Below are 24,416 nucleotides of genomic sequence, written 5' to 3'. Positions count from 1 at the left end.
ACCCAAACGTCGTCGTCACCATCATCTCTTCCTGTCTGACTGACTGACAGCTGCAGCGTCACGTATATCACTGACTGTAGCAATCTAACGTTCCCGCATTTTTGTAGCAAGGGCTAAAATTCCAGCGCCCCAAAGCCATTAATTTTGGCAATGTTGATTTGCCAAATATTTATTAATTTTCCCTAGCAACTACATACAATTGGTTATTTCGCTGCACTTCAAGGGCGCTTTGAATGATCGCCCAAGACGAGGAATGATACGTTCTCTGCTTCTGTCGGAAATGCACTGTTGAATGAGAGTCAGTTGGAGGAAGTGTTGTTTTAATCATTCATATTACATGTAGGCACATACTATTAAGTAAAACTGACACTGATAATACTTTTTAAATATATATATATATATATTGACTTTTCCCCTCCACATCTAGGAGGGCAGCGCCCGAGCGCCCCCTATGGGCCAGCCGTCACTGCTAATAGCCCAATTTCATAGCCTTAAGAGTGCATATCATGAATGCTTGGTCTTGTTGGATTTGTGAGAATCTACTGAATCTACTGGTACCTTGTGTCCCATGTAACAATAAGAAATATACTCAAAACCTGGATTAATCTTTTTAGTCACATAGCACTACTATTATTCTGAACACCACTGTATATTTCTCACTAAAACACCTTTACACAACATTTAAACAACTTAAATATCACAGAGATTCAATGGAAAGACCATTGCACGTCACAGCAAACTCATTTGTGGTAGTTGTGCGCATTTTCCTTTCATATGATTAAACATGGTTCTTCTGTATGGTTATTTATTGCCGCCACCATCATGTTTAATCCACATTGACTACAAGCTGTTTGAGATAAGCAGTTATGACCTTGAGTTTCACTTTTCAAGGTCACGCAAGAATAAAGGTCATGTGACCAATAGAATGGTGATATGTGACAGTACTAAATGCTGGTGTACACCAATAAGGATGCTTTGAAATTGATATAATACGGAAACTTTATTTATAATAAAGTACAAGAAAATCGATCCTTGTCTTGGAAGTTATGTCTTCGGTGTAGTGATGCTTTCCAGCTGACTCTGAAATGGAAAAATAGAAATAAAATAAGTTGGCAGACATCTTAAGAGAATATAGAGCTGGCAATAAATCAACAGAAGCCTCAGATTTCTTTATCATGACCATTTATTTGTTGCTGTTCAACCTCACCTTGAGATGCTGGTTGGATTTCTTGAGGAAATTAATCTCCTCTGTGTACTGCTTTTCCTGCATCTGGCACCTTTCATGTTCCCTTTTTTCAGTAGCATCGCATTTTGTTTTCTGTTCATCCAGTTGCTTCTTCAGCTCTTCTGCCTCCTCCTCCAGATCACAAATCTCATAAGAAATGCCATTTTTAAATTGTTGCCCGACAGGATCACTATTGGATAAGACTATTTTATTCAACATATCACAAAGAGAAATGGTGCCATCTACTGGACAGCCAGTGGAAATGCAGTCTATTTTATTGATCAGTTGATGTGAGTCCACCCCTTGTATCAATTGATCTACAAAATAGACTGCATTTCCACTGGCTGTCCAGCAGAGGGCTCCATTTCTCTTTGTGATATGCTGAATTAAAGTTCACCTTTTGCCACCAAAATACTACTGCCCAATTGTACACTGGTTGCTTACTTTTTTCTCCAAGTCGGCCTTTCCCTGCTCAGTCTGCAGTGCTTTCCTAATCCCGAAGGCTGTGCTGCTCTCGTACAGCGTCTGATAGGCAGCGATGGTCATTTGAATCTCATCTCGAACCCGCAGCAGCAGCAGACCCCTCTCAGCACAGCTGATGGTCACCTGTCTGATCAGCTCATCTGAAACATTTAGGGAAGAGCAGACTGCTTTTTTTTTTTTTTTTTTTTTTTTTTAGGGATGACTGAGATTAAATGGTGTTTTCAGTGCCATATAAGGACAGCGATCAGTCAGGTTAACACACAAAACTAAACTGAATTATAAACCTGTGTAATCTGTTCAGGCATCTTTGTGATTCTATGATTATGGTTGTCCTCACCAAAACACTGGGAGTAGAGTTCTCTGCGAATAGGACAAATGCCAGTGCCGCTGGCGTGCCTTTGCCACAGCATCAGATCCAGTTTCTCATGAAGCTGCACCACGTCTCTCTGAGTAGCAGGTACACTGGACACTTGCTGAACATAAAGCTGGCCATCTTCCATCCATTCCCTACAGCAGCAAAATTTGAAATCAGTTGTTAAATTAGAACAAGGAAACAATCCTTTAAATGCTGTCTGCACTGTCTGGCATACACAGTTCATGAATAGTCACAAATGTGTCTTATTTGCATGCACATTAAGGCCTTGGATGGTCTACTGGTGCTGTTAAAGACATAAAACAGCATTTAACTGCCACCTGTTTCACCTTAGCATTCAAGCAACTGTGTAGTCTAGCATCAGGTCTATGAGCATACACTGGTGCCAAGCATCACCACATCCGTCACATCGTGGAACCATTAGGTTCTGTATGGCAAGGGGAGGGGAGATGATGGTCTAGTGGTTAAGCGTTGGGCTTGAGACCAGAGGATCCTCAGTTCAAATTCCAGCCTGACTGGAAAATCACTAAGGACCCTTGGGCAAGGTCTTTAATCCCCTATTGCTCCCAGTGTGCAGTGAGCTCCTTGTATGGCAGCACCCTGACATTGGGGTGAATGTGAGGCATTATTATAAAGCACTTTGAGCGTCTGATGCAGATGGAAAAGCGCTATAAAAATGCAGTCCATTTAACCTCCTGAGCAAACAACTGGTCAATCTCACTATCCAGCCATGTATCTGCAACAATCAAGTGAAACGTGGGCATCGCCTTGGCCTTCTCTAGCCATTCGGGTTCTCAATACTGAGGTAACTGTGCTGGATTATGCCCAGAGAAATGTGCAACACAGCCAAGATATGAAGTCGTCACGTTAGGTCACCGGTGAGCACCAAAGTCTCACATCCTCACAGTTGGACAAGAAGTACCAGTTCCATGAAGACTTTGTCCTTCCTCTTAAAAAAAAAAAAAAAAAGCATCTGCATCGCCTAAATTTGGCAGCTGTGAGTGGGACGGTGGGGAGAGTTATGACTGAGGAAACTGTTGCTAGGTAACTCCGTCCATGTGATCAGCGGGCTGTGTATTATCTCGAGTTTTGTTAACATGGCTTCACTGAAAAGGAAGTAGTAATATCACTGTTTCACTCTCACGGTAATAAAGACTTCAGTTGAAGCAAGACGTCTGTCTCCTTCTTCCTCTGGCCATAGTCAGGACGGTCATTATTTTTCTGACAAGGTGTAGGTTTGGAGGTGTGATGTGCTTTGATTTCTCTGTAAGCGGGCCGAGGGTCATTAGACCACAGATAATGAATCAGTTCATCACAGATTCCTCTAACAAACGCCTCCATGTGGACCCTCAGGGCTGTCACAGCCTGCTTTCTCAGCTCCCTATATAGGCTGGAATTTCCATTACGACATGCAGTCCCATGAATGATAGGGTCTCATCACAGAAGAACCCACATATTCCATTCAGATCATTAGTTGTGCACCATGTCTGCAAGTCCTCCAACCATTGCTTGAAATTCCTGAGAAACAGTCTGATTTCAATGTCTGACCAGATTTAATGTTGGGCATTGAAAATACAGCAGTCTGAGACTTAAACTGAATTCTCAAGGAAGCCACAACAAATTAAATTCCTTAAATTGTGCACTTCTGTAGACCTAACAGTTCCACCGAAGTCTATAGTTTTGTGACGTGACATGGCTCTGGATAATAAAACTAGGATCCAGCATCTTGTAGCCCATAACATTTTGCAGAGTCAAGGAGCAGTGGGCCTTTTTTTGCTGTGATTAGCAAAGCCATAATGACTGCAGTCCTCACAGCCAGCAGTTTGTGCTCATGGTTGTATTCAATTCAAATCACACATGACCAGTAGAGTGTCACTTTTGGGTTACTCATCAACCACAGAGTGAAGCTGCAAAAAAAAAAAAAGTCCCTCATAGAGACATCAGTCCGAATAGTTGGAGCACAGACTGAAAAACCAGACAACGCGCCAAGAGAATGCTTAGTCTGAGCCTCATAATGCACTGATAGATGGGGTGACATGACATTACAGGAAGGAGCTGGTCTGCCAGAGCAACTACACTCAGTCAGTACGCCAACTATATGGACATCCAGACTAAAAATATAGTCCATCTGGAAAGTATTCCCGGCGCTACACTTTTTCCACATTTTATGTTACAGCCTTATTCCAAAATGGAGTAAATTCGGTTTTTCTCTCAAAATTCTACTCACAATACCCCATAATGACAACATGGAAAAAAGTTTTTTGTTTAATTTTTTAAAATTTAATTAATAACTCGAAGCACTCGGAGAGCGCAAACCTCCGCCAAGGCCATAGAGTCAGTGACGCTAAAGCGATCCCCCCAATGGCAAAGTGACCTATCTGATGTCATTAACTAAATATCATAACATAATGCACATTTTCATATGCAATTAATGTAATAAATAAACATAAATGATGGAAGACAAAATTTCAATTTATTCCTGTATATTTACCAGAGAGCATAACAGGTACAATAATCAGTGAATTGAATAATACAGGTTTATACGAAATACAACCAGACATATTCTGTGTCCATACACATATTAAGTGTTATGGCAAATGCTGAGTATAGTAAATACATGGAAAAAAAAAATCCTGGCTCTAGATTCTCTTCCGGATCATCACCAAAATTTAATCACCTCTAAGTTAGAGCAAAATACACCTCTGCTAAAAATTTCACTGAAATCCATTGAGAACGTTTTGAGTAATTCTGCTAACAAACCAACCAACCAACCAACTGAAAACATAACCTCCTTGGCAGAGGTAATAAGAAAAGAAAAAGTAAAGCGGAAAATAATTTTCCACACACATTTATTCAAAATGCACAGCAAACTATAATAAACTAGTAACACATCACTCTTACAAACAATCTTTGGTATGTCACGTGAGGTGAATCTGCCCTACGATTGGATTTTGGAAAACCATGTGACAGTGAACCAATTTCGATTGGACACTCACATTGCTCACGTCATCACACAGCTTCCATGAGGAGTACAAAGATGGTGGAAAGTGGCTCGAAAGTCCACGGAGTTAACTTTTAAGCAAAAAAAAGTAAGTTTCTATCTCATATCATTAATAAAAGTTATTTATAATTTAGTAAATTTTGGTCTCAGCCGTCATATACGACGGCGTCAGCCCCAGAGGGTTAAACCCTTAGAGCTTCAGCAAATATATTTATAAAGAGAAACTGCATGAACTATAGAAGTTTTTTTTATTTTCTAATCACAAGTTTATTCAATGAGGAGAAACAAATGCTAAATTATTGTTGTGTCGTAACTTAATTTTTGTTCAGTCTTTGTGACCCGTCTTCATGAAGTTAGATGCAAAAATGTTGAAATTGACCTTATCCTGCAATGATAAAGAATCCTTAAAAAAAATTACTGGATCCGGATCGTGCTCTGGATCATTACCAAAATTTAAGGACTAAGTTAGGCCAAGATACACCCCTGGTAAAAATGTCATTGAAATCCGTTGAGGATTTTTTGAGTAATCCTGCTAACAATCCAACCAACCAACAAACAGATGCGACCGAAAACATAGCCTCCTCCTTGGCGGAGGTAAAAATAAAAATCTAAGAAATCACATGTGTATGCGTATTCACACCCTTTGCTCATTACTTTGTCGATGCACCTTTGACAGCAATTACAGCCTCAAATCTTCTTGGATATGATGCCACAAGCTCAGTGCACCTATCTTTGAGCAGTTTTGCCCATTCCTCTGCAGCACCTCACAAGCTCCATCAGCTTGGATGGGGAGCATTGGTGCAAAGTCATTTTCAGATCTCTCCCGAGATGTTCAATTGGATTCAGGTCTGGACTCTGGCTGGGCCACTCGAAGACATTCACAGAGTTGTCCTGAAGCCACTCTTTTGATATCTTGGCTGTGTGCTTAGAGTTACTGTCCTACTGAAAGATGAACCGCCACTCCAGTCTGAGGTCAAGAGCACTCTGGAGCAGGTTTTCATCCAGGATGTCTCTGTACATTACTGCATTCATCTTTCCCTAAATCCTGACTAGTCTCCCAGTTCCTGCCACTGAAAAACATCCCCACAACTTAGCATTCATGCCATAGTGTTAAATCTTTGTCTCATCAAACCAGAGAATTTTGTTTCTCATGATCTGAGAGTCCTTGAGGTGCTTTTTGGAAAATTCCAGGTTGGCTGCCATGTGCCTTTTACTAAGATGTGGCTTCTGTCTGGCCACTCTACAGGCCTGATTGGTGGATTGCTGCAGATATGGTCACTCTGACAGAGTGACGATCGGGTTCTTGTTCACCTCCCTGATTAAGGCTTTTCTCTCCCGATCGCTCAGTCTAGACGAGCGGCCAGCTCTCGGAAGAGTCCTGGTGGATCTGAACTTCTTCCATTTACAGATGATGGAGGCCACTGTGCTCACTGAGAGCTTCAGAGCAAAAAAACATCTATTTTGAACTTCATGGAAAAACCTTTGAATACTTATGTACATGCGATTTTATGTTTAATAAATATGCAAATATCTTAAAAAAAAAAAAGCCTTTTCACATTGTCATTATGGGGTATTGCATGTAGAATTTGGAGGGGAAAAATGAATTTCATCCGTTTTGGAATAAAGCTGTAACATAAAATGTGGAAAAAGTGCAGCGCTGTGAATACTTTCTGGATGCACCGTAGCTACATCCACCTACACAGATCTGGCCATTTCCAGGTCTTCACACCTCAAACAGCACAATCACTACAGTGTGGAGTTATCCAAGGTCTCTTGACAATGGTGGAAGATGGTCGTGCTTGCTCACGAAAAGGATTTTCCAGGTGCCCACTGCCTCAGGCTTGGACCTGCATGTTGCCGTGTGGTGGACTTGAAACACTCAGAACCCACTTTGTTGAATCTGCTAGCAGATGGAGGTGCACACCACACTTGAAGGTGAGAACAGATGAAATTCGGATTGATTTAATTTATGTTAATTCAGGATTATTTAAAATATTACATACACCCCCTTTTCAACCTGCGGTTTGCACTTTGATTACACACAGTGTAAATTACAAAGTGGCGTTGGCCATGGCCCAAATGCACTTGCGTTATGTGCTTTAAACTGCACACTACAGCCTGTCAATCAATCAACCCCCCAGCAGTCTACGTCTATAGCAGCATAACTAAGGGATGGTTCAGGGTCACCTGATCCAGCCCTAACTATAAGCTTTAGCAAAAAGGAAAGTTTTAAGCCTAATCTTAAAAGTAGAGAGGGTGTCTGTCTCCCTGATCTGAATTGGGAGCTGGTTCCACAGGAGAGGAGCCTGAAAGCTGAAGGCTCTGCCTCCCATTCTACTCTTACAAACCCTAGGAACTACAAGTAAGCCTGCAGTCTGAGAGCGAAGCGCTCTATTGGGGTGATATGGTACTACGAGGTCCCTAAGATAAGATGGGACCTGATTATTCAAAACCTTATAAGTAAGAAGAAGAATTTTAAATTCTATTCTAGAATTAACAGGAAGCCAATGAAGAGAGGCCAATATGGGTGAGGTATGCTCTCTCCTTCTAGTCCCCGTCAGTACTCTAGCTGCAGCATTTTGAATTAACTGAAGGCTTTTTAGGGAACTTTTAGGACAACCTGATAATAATGAATTACAATAGTCCAGCCTAGAGGAAATAAATGCATGAATTAGTTTTTCAGCATCACTCTGAGACAAGACCTTTCTGATTTTAGAGATATTGCGTAAATGCAAAAAAGCAGTCCTACATATTTGTTTAATATGCGCTTTGAATGACATATCCTGATCAAAAATGACTCCAAGATTTCTCACAGTATTACTAGAGGTCAGGGTAATGCCATCCAGAGTAAGGATCTGGTTAGACACCATGTTTCTAAGATTTGTGGGGCCAAGTACAATAACTTCAGTTTTATCTGAGTTTAAAAGCAGGAAATTAGAGGTCATCCATGTCTTTATGTCTGTAAGACAATCCTGCAGTTTAGCTAATTGGTGTGTGTCCTCTGGCTTCATGGATAGATAAAGCTGGGTATCATCTGCGTAACAATGAAAATTTAAGCAATACCGTCTAATAATACTGCCTAAGGGAAGCATGTATAAAGTGAATAAAATTGGTCCTAGCACAGAACCTTGTGGAACTCCATAATTAACTTTAGTCTGTGAAGAAGAAGTCTGTCAACATAGTGACCCCTGTAATTACAGGAATGTGGTGCAGGACCAGACTGGTACCAGCTGACACATGCAAGAACCTGCTGAGGTTCCACCATTAAGGAAGAGGCACTGTAGGTGGAGAGTCCTTGGAGTGTTACGGCACAAGTGACTCCCGTCACCCAGAGAACATGGAACAAGCTGTTTGTATGAAGTTGGCAGAGTACCACGAGTGCCCACGCACAAGTTATAAAAAGTATACCTTGGTGGAAGGATAGCATTGAGAATCTCTTTGTTCTGCTGTTGGTTGGCCTCTGGCAGTGATTTGGATTGGAGAGGTGAAGGCGATGGAACTGGGATTGTTTCAGCAAGCTGCTCAGGACTCTCTTTAATAAGATGCGCCTGTAGTCAAAATAACAGTTTGTTACATAATATTGCCATTTTCAGTCATAATGTTGACTATTACCCATCTTCCATATGCAGTGACAAAAAAAAAAAAGTGTGCACTTTCTCTGCATGTCACAGAGGAAACTCCACAGTTTGGGGTTAAATGTCGATTTTTGAAACTATACTTGAATATGTAAAATTGGTGATTCCCCTGATCATGGAAGGTCCCCCGTGACAGCTTACTGTCATGATTATAGTATATGTGTGTAAAAGGCACACACGTACACACACTAACACATGCACCAACACATGCACATGCTCCGCCTATCAGCAGGGTTTTGTGCTAGGTTTTGTGTGTGTGTTTACATTACTCCTTCCAAAAATCTGAATATATTTCTGCTAAAAACGCTAGCTGTAATCATCAATCACTCACTCGCTCATCTTAAACCACTTTTCCGGGTTCGGGTCGCGGGGCCACCAGCTTCAGCAGGGGACCCCAGACTTCCCTTTCCTGTGCCACACTGACCACCTCTGACTGGGGGATCCCGAGGCATTCCCAGGCCATTGTGGAGATATAATCTCCCCACCTTGTCCTGGGTCTTCCCTGGGGTCTCCTCCCAGATGGACATGCCTGGAACACCTCCCTAGGGAAGCGCCCAGGAGGCATCCTTACTAGATGCCCGAACCACCTCAGCTGGCTCCTTTCAACGCAAAGGAGCAGCGACTCTACTCCGAGCTCTCCACGGATGACCGAACTTCTCACCCTATCTCTAAGGGAGACACCAGCCACCCTCCTGAGGAAGCCCATTTCAGCCGCTTGCACCTGCGATCTAGTTCTTTCAGTCATGACCCAACCTTCATGACCATAGGTGAAAGTAGGAACAAAAATTGACCAGTAGATCGAGAGCTTCACCTTTTGGATCAGCTCCCTTTTTATCACAACAGTACGGTAGAGCAAATGCAATACCGCCCCTGCTGCGCCGATTCTCTGGCCAGTCTCACACTCCATCGTCCTCTCACTCGTGAACAAGACCCCAAGGTACTTGAACTCCTTCACTTGGGGCAAGGCCATATTCCCTACCCAGAGTAGGCAATCCATCGGTTTCCTGCTGAGAACCATGACGTCAGATTTAGAGGTGCTGATCCTCATCCCAGCCGCTTCACACTCAGCTGTGAACCGATCCAGTGGATGTTGGAGGTTACCGGCCGATGAAGCCAACAGGACCACATCAAATAGCAGTGATGAGACCCTGGGCTTACCAGGTCTGTCCAAAGTCCTCCCCAACCCTCTGATCCAACTCACCACCATATGGTGATCAGTTGACAGCTCTGCCCCTCTCTTCACCCGAGTGTCCAGAACATGCGGCCTCAAATCAGATGATACGATCACAAAATCTATCTATCTTCGGCCTACGGTGCTCTGGTACCATGTACACTTATGAGCATCCTTATGTTCAAACATGGTGTTCATTATGGACAGTCAATGACTAGCACACAAGTCCAATAACAAATGACCATTCGGGTTTAGATCAGGGAGGCCATTCCTCCCAATCACACCTCTCCAGGTGTCTCTGTCATTGCCCACATGTGCGTTGAAGTCCCCCAGCAGAACAATGAAGTCCCCCACCGGATACCCAAACAGGACTGCATTCAGGGACTCCAAGAAGGCAGAATACTCCAAAATGCTGTTTGGTGCATATGCACAAACAACAGTCGGAGTCATTTGATTTTTTTTCCAGAATTAATTTAGTGTGTAAAATGTCAAATATTTGTGAAAATTTACATTGACTTTATGATGTTTCATCCATGAAATGGTCCAAAAATATAAAGAGAATGAACTGACAATGATCTAAATGGGAGAAAAGCACAAAATCCTGTGTTAAAAGCTGAAACATGAAAAAAGTTGACTTTTTTTCTGAGAGGAGTTTAATTAACTACAGACTGTAGTTATTAATTACATTTTTAAATAATGGTGGTGGTATTTATTTTAAATTTTATATTTATTTCTTGTCATGTTCGGTGCCATTGTTAATGCAAAATTATTCATTTGCAGCTGTTTTGAAAACATTAATGTTCTGAATTAACCACAAAGCATTTGTGCATAGGGCACCCAAATGACTAGCACCGGCCCTGTGTGATGGCATTACAAAAAGTAAATTAATTTACGGTGATATAGTATCACCCGAATATGAAAGCTGCTGATGGTTTTGGGCACGCAGTCAGACCTGTCTGCTTCACCTCCATGAAGAACATGGTAACAGACGGTCTGGTTGTTAGCTGGTAAGCTTTCAATCTGTGTTTCTTCTGATGCTGTTTCGATATTTATCGACTATGTTCATGTCCAACTTGGTTTTTCTAATTGTGTTTTTAGCTTTCTGGTTTGTAACGAGTGTGAAACACTTTTCGGACTGATCACCATGGTAACCGGTCGGATATGGGAAAATATCGGACCGGAAATCAGCCAATCACAGCGCATGTAGCGTTGCAACCATATAATAAAACTGATTGTTATACCAAAGCGTTCCATTACTTATGCAGCCCATCATCTTGGCTTTTTTTTTTTTTTTTTTTTAACTAATTTATATCAAGTTGTAGGGATTTGCTTATAGTTTGAGTTTAAGGAAGATAATTTTAGAAATATTTATTTTTTGTATTTGTTGTATTTCTTTGTATTGGCATAAACAAATTAAAATGTGTGAAATACCGTGTTCCAATACTTTTGGAGGGCAATGTATTAACATATTTTGAGTGGAAAAGCTACAGCTAGCCCAGAGCAAAAAAATAAAAAATAAAAATCACAGCTCAACATGATGTAAAATATCTTTGCAGATTGCTAAAATTAACATTTTGCTTCCTCAAGTGAAGAACCATTACAGGATACAATGATGCAATGTGATGATAAAAGGCTCAGTTCTCCCGGATCCGACTTTTCCCAGGGCTGACTTTTCCAGGCCGATTTCACTTGGGCTGAGTTCTCCTGGCAGCCAAAATTTCGTTATCCTTCTTCTTCTTTCAGCTGCTCCCGTTAGGGGTCGTCACAGCAGATCAATCAGTTCCATCTCACTCTGTCCTCTTTAACTTCCTCTGTCACACCAACCACCTGCATGTCCTCCCTCAGCACATCCATAAAGCTCCTCTTTGGCGTCCTTCTTCTCCTCCTGCCTGGTGGCTCCATCCTCAGCATCCTTCTCCCTATATACCCTGCCTGGGTCCCTCTTTTGCACATGTCCAAACCTTCTCAGTCTCACCTCTCTGACTTTGTCTCCAAACCATCCCACCTGAGCTGTCCCTCTGATGCAGTTGTGCTCAAAACTTTACAGTGGTGGAATTTATTTATTTAATTTTTTGCTTATCTTTTAGAGAATACGAGGGCTGTCAATAAAGTATAGGTCCTTTTTATTTTTTTCAAAAACTATATGGATTTCATTCATATGTTTTTACGTCAGACATGCTTGAACCCTCGTGCAAAATCTCTCATCAGCCGTTAAAATTTTCACTGAAAACCAGCTTAATTTTTCGAACTGTGTCCACTTCGATGTGTCTCACAGGTTTAGAAAAAATTTTGATCAAACAAAGCGCCAGTCTCTCAGCAACTTCTCAGACAAAGGAATTCCGACGAGGGGCTGGACGACTCCTCCCACAAGGAGTGCTCACAGGCGAATGACGTCACCGACAGGCGTAGAAAAACTCACGCATGCGCACGAAGGTTCAAGCATGTCTGACGTAAAAACATATGAATGAAATCCATATAGTTTTTGAAAAAAATAAAAAGGACCTATACTTTATTGACAGACCTCGTATTATTGATAATACAAAAACTTTTTTCTCACTCATGGTTAGTGGTTGGATGAAGCCATTTATTGTCAAACAACTGTGTTAAAACTCTTTTTAAATCATGACAACAGAAACTACACAAATGACCCTGATCAAAAGTTTATATACTCCTGTTCCCAAGTACTGTGTATTGCCCCCTTTAACATTAGTGACAGCTTGGAGTCTTTTGTGGTAGTTTGTGGACGAGGCTCTCTGATGGTGAAACTGCCACTGAATACGTCTTGGAGTTTATTTACTTCAATTACAAAGAAATACAAACAGTATGGCACTCTATGGTAAAGCTGCATGGAGTAGACAGTTCTCATAAACTCAGTAACTGTGAAAGAAGGAGACAAGTGAGGAAAGCCACCAAGACACCCAGACAACCCAGAAGAAGTTATAGGCTTATGTGGCTGTGATTGGAGAAATTGTGCACAATGCAAATTTTACATTTTGCGTCACCACTCTCAGCTTTATAGTGGAGAGCAGAAAAGGATTTTCTTTCAGCAAACAGATCAAATCCAGGCTTGCATCACAGATGTACCTCCTGCCAATTTGTAGCTAAACTTCTGGGTCTTCTTTTTAAGAAAATCCTCTGTACCACTTCATCATGAAGATGGATAACTGGTGATACAAAATGCAAATGGGGCAGGAGCGGGAACTCAGCCCAGCAGTCATGGGACGTGAGGCGGGTACACCCTGGACTGGACACCAGTCTGTAGCAGGGCCACATATAGACAAGCAAACACATTCACACCTGGACACACACCTACGGACAACTTAAAGTTTTCAATTCACCGAACCTGTATGGAGGGACCCCACGCAAACACGGGGAAAACATGCAAACTCCACACAGAAAAGCCCAACTCATTTTTTCATGCTTATTAGATGGATTGTATATGTTTAAAGTAAGTGTACATGCATGCTGTAGAATGTGCAATACCGTTGGGAGTGCAAGGGTTTGGTAGTCGGGGTTGTATTTTTGCTTTTAAAGTCAGCCATGTCCTTTGGATGAACATTAGTCCTCACTACCAACAACTGCCCAGATGCAAGAAGCTTTGCAGAGGAAAATGCAAGGGCAACAACTTTGGGCTGAGCTGCACAGCCCCATGTAGCTGCAAATATGAAGCATAGACTTTATACTATAATGTAATTAGTGCTTACATTAGATTTGCTAATTAAATTTCTAATAATTTGCAATTTTGATACACTTGTAGGCCTAATTTAATGTCCTGCAGTGTCAAGGAAAGAAAACTACATGGACTGACTGCCTGGCTCCAATGTAACTGTTTTGTGTAAATTTGTGAGATTCTGTAAATGTACAGAAAAAGGTTAATAGTACAAAAATATTACTTAAAAAAGTGAATATAACTCAAATTGTGTCTCTCTTGTGCATTTGTGTTTAGTAGCATCACATTTAATGATTTAGTTTTATAATCACCTATATGAAAAAAAATTAAATAAAAAAAAAAAAATCACTCACCGCTCAGATCTCAGTAACTATTGGAGCCAGAAAATTATTTTTGGGCCTACTTTACTTTTAGTCCCCAAGTTTGTATTTGCTCCAATTGAACATATTTACAAAACATGATTAACCTCTGACCCAAATTAAATGTCCACTGCACTACAGTAAGTCCACAGACAACACTGAAATACCTACTGCTCAACTTATGGTGACATCATACTCTATAGCCCGTATTGTATACTGAAGATGGCCAGATAGTGCAGACGATACCTGAGTATGGACCCATCCAATGACACAAGTGCTTGTGGGCATATGCACAACTACTCTACAAAGCTACAGCCTATGTATTAACTTCCATGGTGGCTAGCCAAAATGTTTACATCTCAACACTAGTTCAACCCACATCTACCATCATCTACTTTTGCCATTGTACATGTGTATGGTATCTATGCTTTTGCTGGAACAATGAGCAGAGCTGTGTGCTTCACGGAGCCCTTTTACTGAAAAAAAATCAATTGAACTTTGGTTCCATCAAGGAGGGAGGAAAATCTCATGAGTGTTGTGTTTCCCAGTACTTTATAATGTATCATTCAACACTATGCGCCATAGCACGTAAGCAAGTAACCCTTAGTTGGCCACGCCCCAGGAATGCCCATCAAGAGACAAATGCTAACTGCTTGTTGCCCTCATTTGTAGCTAATCTGACTGAAGTGTCATCATGCAGCAGGTGACAGACAGGAACTGGAGATACCACATAAGCAAAACAAAGTCGTTCCTTTTATTTGGTCCCTCACCAGATCCGAATGAATATGTCCCCATTCTGTGTTCTTATAATTTGTGGATGGAGAAAATGACAGCTTCAGTGGCAGCTGGTGTTATTGATTTTTAAGAGGGCGCACCTTCACTTCTTCACAAAGTGGGATTTGGTGCAGGGCTACAGTACTTTTCACTATGTGTACCTAATAAACTGGCAAATGAGTGTATATATGTAGCCAAAATACAGCAACCTTGCTAACTCTCTCTCTCTCTCTCACTCTCACTCTCACACACACACACACACACACACACACATACAGCAACACCTATCATCTGTTAACAACAATACTCAATGGATTTAATGATCACAGCGTAGAACCACTGTAAACGGTACAGGCGACCCTTCACAGTGTGTTATTGTTACTCTATCAGTCTATACAGGAGCATGTCTAATGTATTTGAACCATTGAAATGCTGTTAACACTTACCGTTTGATGAAACAGCTGGGCTGCCTGCTGCTAAACACCGTCTTCTTGCTTTGAATTCAGCCTATGAGAATACCTTTGATTCAATTTTTTGATGCAAAGCTTCAAATACTCCACAGTGCGTCTATTCCAATCTTTGCTTTGAATTATGTCATGTCCTACTTTGATATCTAACATCATCAATCTGTAACTTGGTATCATGACTTAGTTAGTCCACAGTTGGTTTCTTCTTTTGAATTCAGCCAGCAGAACAATGGTGCCCGACTAGTCGACTAATGATTTTCATTAGTTGTCCCAACCCTACTTTACTCTTGCTAACTGAAATAAAATGCAAACACTGAAATTAAGTGTTGGAATACATTTAAATGCATACTGACACTGAGCTGGGCTTGTGTACTATAGTTATTTTGCATTTATTAATTATGCTACAGTATACTTCTCAATATTTTGAAGCCACACCCTTGCTCTCCCTGGTGACCAGCTATCTCTGAACACCACATATGTGACACATTGTGTTAACAGAATGAAGGGGATTGACTCATTCATTTATCAATCTCTTCTCTCTCTGCAATTTAAAACATTTTGTCCAGAATGATCTACCCCTCCAATCCTGACTGTGTTTAAATGACATTCTATTTGTCATTGAGGAGTCTAATGTTCATTTATTATTCATGAGACATACACTATGGAGTATCCTCATTTTGTCCTTTTCTGAAAGAAAACCAAAACATTTGATCACTTGAACATTTGGACATTATGTAATAATTGACAGGATAATAATAAAAAAAAAAAAAACAGTGCACATTTAAAAAAAGTATGTGCTTGAAAAAGGGAAATCTCAGTTCAAGGTTATGGAAGTTACTTCTTTGGTGTAACTATGAGTTCCAACTGGACCTGAAAAGGAAAAGAGAAAAAAAAAATAAATTACAGAAATTTTAATAAAAACTACAGACTCAGCTAAAATCTCTCTATTTATCATATTTTGTGTAGAGCCCGACTGATATGGATTTTTTTTTTAGGCAGATGCCGATAACGATATTTGGATGAAAAAAATGCAGATAATCGATAAATCGGCTGATTTGCCGATAGCCGATAAATCAGTCGATATTATTATTGCTATTCAAACGGGCCAACTAGTAAGATATCACTCCTGAAAATGATCTTTGCCATATCACGTGAGGTAAATCTACCCTACAACTGGATTTTGGAAAACCATGTGACAGAGAACCAATTCCGATAGGACACTCACATTGCACACATCATCACACATCTTCTATGAGGAGTACCAAGATGGCCGAAGGTGGATCAAAATTCCGCGGAGTTAACTTTTAATCAAAAAAAGTATGTTTCTATCTCATATTATTAAAAAGTTATGTACACTTTAGTAAAGCTTGGTCCCAGCCGTGGTATACGATGGCGTCAGCCCCAGAGAGTTAATGGCGAATGGCAATAATTCCCAGAACCCTTCCGGATGACCAGTGAATTGGAATGTTTCAACCTCTTAGCAGTAAACGAAAGTTTTTCATGCTAGAAATAAGGTCTACACAATGTGGGCTTTATAAAAAGCGTGACAGACGCAATGAAGCACATTTGACACATCACTACATAAACTGAGTTAATCAAACTGAGTTGAACTGAAACGGGAGAAATGTGGGGTGAATGTAATCGCAAAGTTATTACAAACAACATCCTTATAAATTTACTTGTATACTTTTGTCAGCCGATCAGTGCAGTGTGATGGCAAACTACGGGGGCTGGTGATGAACACATTTAAGCAGGGGTGTAAGCAGCTCTCAGTTGAATGGAGTCAGAGCTCCATCTACTGGACAAACAGTGCAAGGATGTTTTACATTGCCGACACAAACATTATTTCAGTAACCGTTCTGTTTATGAGAAATTATCGGCGTTCTATCGGCAAAATTTTGGCCAATAGTGAGTACTATGAAAAGGGCTTATATTGGCCGATAATATCGGCCGGCCGATATAACAGTCGGGCTCTAATTTTTTGTGTTTTCTGTGCAACTGTAAAAACCTGACCTTGAGTTGCTGGATGGATTTCTTCAGGAACTGAATCTCTTCTGTGTGCTTCTTTTCCTCCACCTGACGCTTTTCACTTTCCCTTCTTTCAGTGGCCTCACCTTTAGCTTTCTGTTCGTCCAGTTGCTTCTTCAGCTCTGCCACCTCATTCTCCAGATCAAAAATCTAAGCGTGTAGAAAAACAGATTATTTTAAATTACTTCCAAATGTACAATCAGCTTTCTAAAGTGGGAAACGGTCTCCAAATATACTGCTCATCCTGTTACCCCTGTACTGTATTTTCTGAACAATGAGACAATTTTTTTCTTTTCTTTTCTTTTCTTAACAGTTTGGGAAGTCCTGCAACTTATATTCAATATATATATATATATATATATATATATATATATATATATATATATATATATTCAAGGTTGGGTAGGATTACTTTGAAATGTAATCCAAAAGTAATCAGATTACAAGTAATCCAAATGTATGTACATACATACATGTAATCCACATGTATTCTTTCAAAGTAATCCTACCCAACCTTGTCCAAATGAACTTATATGTATATAAGTTGCTATATATGCATATTCAAAAATAGGCATATAACTGTACACCAAAAAAAAAAAAAAAAAAAAAAATCATGGTTTGGTGGATTTTCAGTCCAGTGGAAACAAGAAACACAACATTAAAGATATTTCAACTGTGGTCTTTAGCTTTTTTTTATGACTAAGTCATCTTTCCAGATTGTTACAAAAATGTTTTTCTTCAATTCTTGTGAAATATATTTTTAAAAAATAAATGGAACTATGTTGTACTCAAACACAACTTACATATGATTTTTAACACTTCATGGTGCTTTTTTTGACAAATGGAATTTATATTCTAGAGTGAAATAGTATAGAAAATACAGTGTGTTTTCTATTTATATCTACAGCCCAAGTCAGAATCACTGGCAACCATAAAATTTTAAGTACGAAATTTAAAATATGTTCAGAAATTAATCACATTTTCTGAAATGCTCAGTTAGTGAATGCCAACAGCAAATGCAATTGTTTCATTTTCTAAAAAAACAAAACAAAACAAAACAGAAGTATGACGTCACATTTGCCATATGGGCTACTCGCAAACTGCCAAACGTCCACATTTAGTACCTGCAGCAATATTTTGTCGACACTGCGATCATGTACATTATATAAACAACTATCACATCATTTTTCTTGCAAAGCTTAAATACAGTCTACCCTACCCACACTGATTTGCACAGGAGATTGATTAAATATCACAAATCTTTCAAAACTTCTAAACAATCTATGAAAAGCAGAACTATAGATATATCTAATGGTGACATCATAAAAATATGGTTACGTACTGTAAACATGCTTACTTTTTTCTCCATGTCGGCCTTTCCCTGCTCAGCCTGCAGTGCACTCCTAATGCCGAATGCCATGCTGCTCTCGTATAGCGCCTGATAGGCAGCGATGGTCATTTGAATCTCATCTCGAACCCGCAGCAGCAGCAGACCTCTCTCAGCGCAGTTGATTGTCATCTGTCTGATCAGCTCATCTGAAAGAATTTTGGAAGATCCGACAGAAAGACCGTCTGTAGTGACAGTTATCTAAATGCTAAAACACCTATGTTCATTCGTGCACATGTATCATTCATTTGCATCTGTCTCACGAATTTTGCATACTTAAAAAAATCGGTCTTCATTTCCTCACTTCTGAACCTGGGATAGAAATTGTGGCCAAAACTTTGCAATGGGAGACCACCCTAAGTCATTATCCTTACCAAAAACCTGGGAATAGAGCTCTCTGCGGATTGGACAAATGCCAGTGGATCTGGCTTGCCTTTGCTGCAGCTTCAGATCCAGTTTTTCACCGAGATGCACCACATCTGTCCGGGTACAAGGTGCAGTGGACACTTGCTGCACCCACAGATGGCCATCTTCCATCCATTCCCTGCATAAACAGTGGACAATATTAACTGCAGTCATTGTTAAATGTAAATCAAAACAAGGACAGCAGAGGATTAATTATTGGCCAGTCACCTTGCAAATCTATTATTTTCAACAGATGACAGTTGGAAAAACACACTGACTGTACAGGGGTCATAGGATTAGCAATGATGCATCCATCTTCAAAGTGCTACAAAAATATTGTTTCTGCTGTAATTTCAATAACTGCCGCATGGTGATAATAAAGTAGTAAAATCAAGCTGCAGCCTCCAGTACTGAAAAATAAAGCTAACGAGGAAGTTGCAGAAGCTACAATTCCTTGACTGGCCACTTGAAGCTGACTTCAAAAGCAAGTCACTCCTCCCAGAAGTCCATGTTAAAATTTCCAACTTTACAGCAGAAATGGGCAACACAGTTGCTTAGTGATTAGCACTGTTGCCTCACAGCAAGAAGATCATGGGTTTGATTCCCACCTGTGGCCTTTCTGTGTGTAGTTTGCATGTTCTCCCCATGTTTGCGTGAGTTTCCTCCGGGTGCTCCGGTTTCCTCCCACAATTAAAGATATGCAGGTTAGGTGAATTAGAAGATTTATAATTGTCCAGGTCTCCCTTACAAAAGAGGTCTCAATCTCAGTGGAACTAACCTGTTTAAATAAAGGTTAAATTAAATAAACATGGTTACAGCCTTTTACCAAAAACTGTTTTGGTCTCTATTCCTACAGTGCATCCGGAAAGTATTCACAGTGCTTCACTTTTTCTACATTTTACTATGTTGCAGCCTTATTCCAAAAGAGAGTAAATTGATTTTTTTTCCTCTTAAAATTCTACTCACAACACCCCATAATGATCAGAGTTGTAAAAGTCCAGCTTCAGAAAGTAAAAGTCCAGCCACATATTGGTTCCATCTTCCCAATAAACCAGTTGACTGTAATTAGTTTGGCTCTTCAGGTAGGTGGATGAGCAAATTATTGAGATCACCTGTTTTAGTTGCACAGGTAGAAGCAACACATGGGTAGGGCTGTCACGATTAGGAATTTCTGGAGACGATTAATTGTCAGACAAATAATTGCGATTGACGAATATATTGTGTATTTTATTTTTCTTTTTTCCCCTTCTTTATATTCTACTATTGTAGTATAATTACACAACTCTGGAAGAACGTTTGGCTTCTGTGAGTGGAGAAACTGGGAATGGTGTAACATTTTTATTTTTATCTTCATTTTACATACAGTCCCAACTTTTTCTGATTTGTGGTTGTTTCTGTTGCATTTCTGAAATTGTTTCTCCTCATCAGTCACGTTTTGTGCTTAAACACTATATTAAGCTGAAGATTGAACAAATAAATATCTTTGGAAAGTAACAGCTGTTAAAGTTCAGAGTTCTCATCTGCTTTTTGTGATCTGTGCATCTGAACATCACCACAGCTTCTCCATGTCAGGGTTTTTTATTTATTTATTTTTTTTGTTTTTGTGGCTCAGTTCATTCATACGAGGTCTGTCCATAAAGTATAGGTCCTTTTTAATTTTTTTCAAAAACTATATGGATTTCATTCATATGTTTTTACGTCAGACATGCTTGAACCCTCGTGCGCATGCGTGAGTTTTTCCACGCCTGTCGGTGACGTCATTCGCCTGTGAGCACTCCTTGTGGGAGGAGTCGTCCAGCCCCTCGTCGGAATTCCTTTGTCTGAGAAGATGCTGAGAGACTGGCGCTTTGTTTGATCAAAATTTTTTCTAAACCTGTGAGACACATCGAAGTGGACACGGTTCGAAAAATTAAGCTGCTTTTCGGTGAAAATTTTAACGGCTGATGAGAGATTTTGAGGTGATACTGTCGCTTTAAGGACTTACCACGGTGCGAGACGTCACGCAGCGGTCCCAGGCACCGTCGTCAGCCTGTTTCAAGCTGAAAACCTCCACATTTCAGGCTCTATTGATCCAGGACGTCGTGAGAGAACAGAGAAGTTTCAGAAGAAGTCGGTTTCAGCATTTTATCTGGATATTCCACTGTTAAAGGAGATTTTTTTTAATGAAAGACGTGCGGGCGGATTGCAGCGTCGGCTCGCAGCCGCCGCAACGCTCCACCACAGGAAAAACACCTCCGTTGGAAGCCTTAAGGACAAGTTGGAACATGTCCAGCTGTTAAACAATTTCTCATATATTCACTCCACTGAAAGCCATCAAAAGCTGCCTGGATTTTACAAATGGTTATCAACACGGAGGTGTTTTTCCTGTGCCGCCGCACTGCGCCGGCTGCGTCCCGACGCGCGGACCCGTCCGCACGTCTTTCATTAAAAAAATCTCCTTTAACAGTGGAATATCCGGATAAAATGCTGAAACCGACTTCTTCTGAAACTTCTCTGTTCTCTCACGACGTCCTGGATCAATAGAGCCTGAAATGTGGAGGCTTTCAGCTTGAAACAGGCTGACGACGGCGCCTGAGAGCGCTGCGCGACGTCTCGCACCGTGGGAAGTCCTTAAAGCGACAGTATCACCTCAAAATCTCTCATCAGCCGTTAAAATTTTCACCGAAAACCAGCTTAATTTTTCGAACCATGTCCACTTCGATGTGCCTCACAGGTTTAGAAAAAATTTTGATCAAACAAAGCGCCAGTCTCTCAGCAACTTCTCAGACAAAGGAATTCCGACGAGGGGCTGAACGACTCCTCCCACAAGGAGTGCTCACAGGCGAATGACGTCACCGACAGGCATGGAAAAACTCATGCATGCGCACGAGGGTTCAAGCATGTCTGACGTAAAAACATATGAATGAAATCCATATAGTTTTTGAAAAAAAATAAAAAGGACCTATACTTTATTGACAGCCCTCGTATATTCTCATTTTTAAATATGTTTTTAAATCTATTTGACCGTTTATTTCATCTCATGATCTCATAAATTCAGCATACGACGCGCACATGGTGTGAACAGGACAGTAATGGCAGAATCACACCTTTAGAGAAAGTTCAGAGAGAAGTAAGCTTCACGTTTTGGTTTTGTTTTGTTAACATGTTCACTCAGGTTAAAATCCTCTCTCTGCTCCGCGCTCGCTGCGCACTGATGGTTCTCAGACTGTAACATGTCGCGCCTCCATTCAGGAATCTCCCTCGCGCACCCCCTCCCTCGCAGTCTGCAGCCTGTTGACTCCACACACACACACACACACACACACACCGACAGCTCCGCATTTTAGATGGCTTTTGAAGAAGACGGCCACTGTTTTATTCGGCCATCTTATCCAAACGGCAGGACGGATCACGCTTCAGCCTCCATGCTATTGTCCCGCCTTAAGACGAGAGCGAGGCTGCAGCACAATGACATCAGATTCTGAGTCGTTTTATGCTTTGTGGATAAAATAAATAATTCACGGTAATCGCGAATATGAAAAATAATCGCGAATATGAAAAATAATGGCGATTGATGAATATTGTAATAATTGTGACAGCCCTACACATGGGAGGGTTTTTACTTTCTGAAGCCGGACTTTTACACCTCTGATAATGACAACATAAAAAGAAAACACAGGTACATAAGTATTCACACCCTTTGCTCAATGCTTTGTTGATGCACCTTTGGCAGCAATTACAGCCTCAACTCTTCTTGAATATGATGCCACAAGCTTGATGCACCTATCCTTGGGCAGTTTTGCCCATTCTTCTTTGCAGCACCTCTCAAGCTCCATCAGGTTGAATGGGGAGCGTTGGCGCACAGTCATTTTCAGATCTCTCCAGAGATGTTCAATCGGATTAAGTTCTGGACTCTGGCTGGGCCACTCAAGGACATTCACAGAGTTGTCCTGAACCACTCCTTTGATATCTTGGCTGTGTGCTTAGGGTCATTGTCCTGCTGAAAGATAAACTGTTGCCCCAGTCTGAGGTCAAGAGCGCTCTGGAGCAGGTTTTCATCCAGGATGTCTCTGTACATTGCTGCCTTCATCTTTCCATCAATCCTGACAAGTCTCCCAGTTCCTGCCACTGAAAAACATCCCCATGGCATGATGTTCCACCACCATACTTCACTGTAGGGATGGTGCCCAGGTTCCTTCAAACACATCACCTGGCATTCACACCAAAAAGTTCAATCTTTGTCTCATCAGACCAGAGAATTTTGTTTCTCATGGTCTGAGAGTCCTTCAGGTGCCTTTTGGCAAACTCCAGGTGGGCTGCTATGTGCCTTTTACTAAGGAGTGGCTTCCGTCTGGTCACTCTACCATCCACTCTACCATTGGTGGATTTCTGCAGAGATGGTTGTCCTTCTGGAAGGTTCTCCTCTCTCCACAGAGGAATACTGGAGATCTGACAGAGTGACAACTGGGTTCTTTGTCACCTCCCAGTAACCATAACAAGTTTGGTGTCGGTTAGGTTGTGATCTAATTCAAATATATAAGGCTGACCGTGTGTGTGTGTTCACGCACGTGCACTTTCAACTTAAGGGCCCCAAGGACATCCCCCTTGGTTCCCCACAGTCACTATATATATATATACGAGGGCTGTCCGTAAAGTATAGGTCCTTTTTATTTTTTTCTAAAACTATATGGATTTCATTCATATGTTTTTACGTCAGACATGCTTGCACCCTCGTGCGCATGCGTGAGTTTTTCCATGCCTGTCGGTGACGTCATTCGCTTGTGAGCACTCCTTGTGGGAGGAGTCGTCCAGCCCCTCGTCGGAATTCCTTTGTCTGAGAAGTTGCTGAGAGACTGGCGCTTTGTTTGATGAAAATTTTTTCTAAACCTGTGAGACACATCGAAGTGGACATGGTTCGAAAAATTAAGCTGGTTTTCAGTGAAAATTTTAACAGCTGATGAGAGATTTTGAGGTGATTCTGTCGCTTTAAGGACTTTTCACGGTGCGAGACGTCGCGCTGCGCTCTCAGGCAGCGTCATCAGCCTGTTTCAAGCTTAAAACCTCCACATTTCAGGCTCTATTGATCCAGGACGTCGTGAGAGAACAGAGAAGTTTCAGAAGAAGTCGGTTTCAGCATTTTATCCGGATATTCCACTGTTAAAGGAGATTTTTTTAATGAAAGACGTGCAGGCGTATTGCAGCGTCGGCTTGCAGCCGCCGCGACGCTCCGCCACAGGAAAAACACCTCTGTTGGAAGCCTTGAGGACAAGTTGGAACATCTCCAGCTGATAAACAATTTCTCATATACTCACTCCACTGAAAGCCATCAAAAGCCACCTGGATTTTACAAATGGTTATCAACACGGAGGTGTTTTTCCTGTGCCGCCGCGCCGCGTCGGCTGCGTCCCGACGCGCGGACCCGTCCGCACGTCTTTCATTAAAAAAAATCTCCTTTAACA

The 24,416-nt window shown here is 41.1% G+C and overlaps 1 protein-coding gene and 1 long non-coding RNA gene across 3 annotated transcripts in view; one reads left to right on the top strand and one right to left on the bottom strand.

Moving 5' to 3' along the window:
• Positions 1 to 1,003: 1,003 nt before the first annotated feature.
• Positions 1,004 to 24,416, bottom strand: part of dnali1 (dynein, axonemal, light intermediate chain 1) — a 38,627-nt gene continuing 15,214 nt past the window's right edge. The window contains exons 3-9 of one of the 2 annotated variants that reach the window (XM_034174092.1): positions 18,948 to 19,117; positions 18,544 to 18,722; positions 8,491 to 8,630; positions 2,046 to 2,215; positions 1,670 to 1,848; positions 1,208 to 1,372; positions 1,004 to 1,080 (exon numbers count right to left, since the gene is read on the bottom strand). In XM_034174092.1, the coding sequence (XP_034029983.1) occupies positions 1,045 to 1,080; positions 1,208 to 1,372; positions 1,670 to 1,848; positions 2,046 to 2,215; positions 8,491 to 8,630; positions 18,544 to 18,722; positions 18,948 to 19,117 (1,039 nt within the window). In that variant the 3' untranslated portion in view covers positions 1,004 to 1,044. Of the gene's footprint in view, positions 1,081 to 1,207; positions 1,373 to 1,669; positions 1,849 to 2,045; positions 2,216 to 8,490; positions 8,631 to 15,779; positions 15,927 to 15,965; positions 16,029 to 17,171; positions 17,337 to 18,543; positions 18,723 to 18,947; positions 19,118 to 24,416 lie in introns of those variants that run through there. The other variant, XM_034174093.1, reaches the window with a different exon arrangement.
• On the top strand, positions 10,846 to 23,563 carry LOC117513850. The gene is made up of 3 exons (XR_004561731.1): positions 10,846 to 11,135; positions 11,225 to 11,229; positions 23,553 to 23,563. It is a non-coding gene; the product is annotated as an uncharacterized LOC117513850 (long non-coding RNA).

This window comes from Thalassophryne amazonica, chromosome 7 (assembly GCF_902500255.1).
Source record: "Thalassophryne amazonica chromosome 7, fThaAma1.1, whole genome shotgun sequence".
NCBI classification, from domain to species: domain Eukaryota; kingdom Metazoa; phylum Chordata; class Actinopteri; order Batrachoidiformes; family Batrachoididae; genus Thalassophryne; species Thalassophryne amazonica.
The sequence above is the reverse complement of the archived record's forward strand: the minus strand, read 5'-3'. Positions and strand labels throughout refer to the sequence as shown.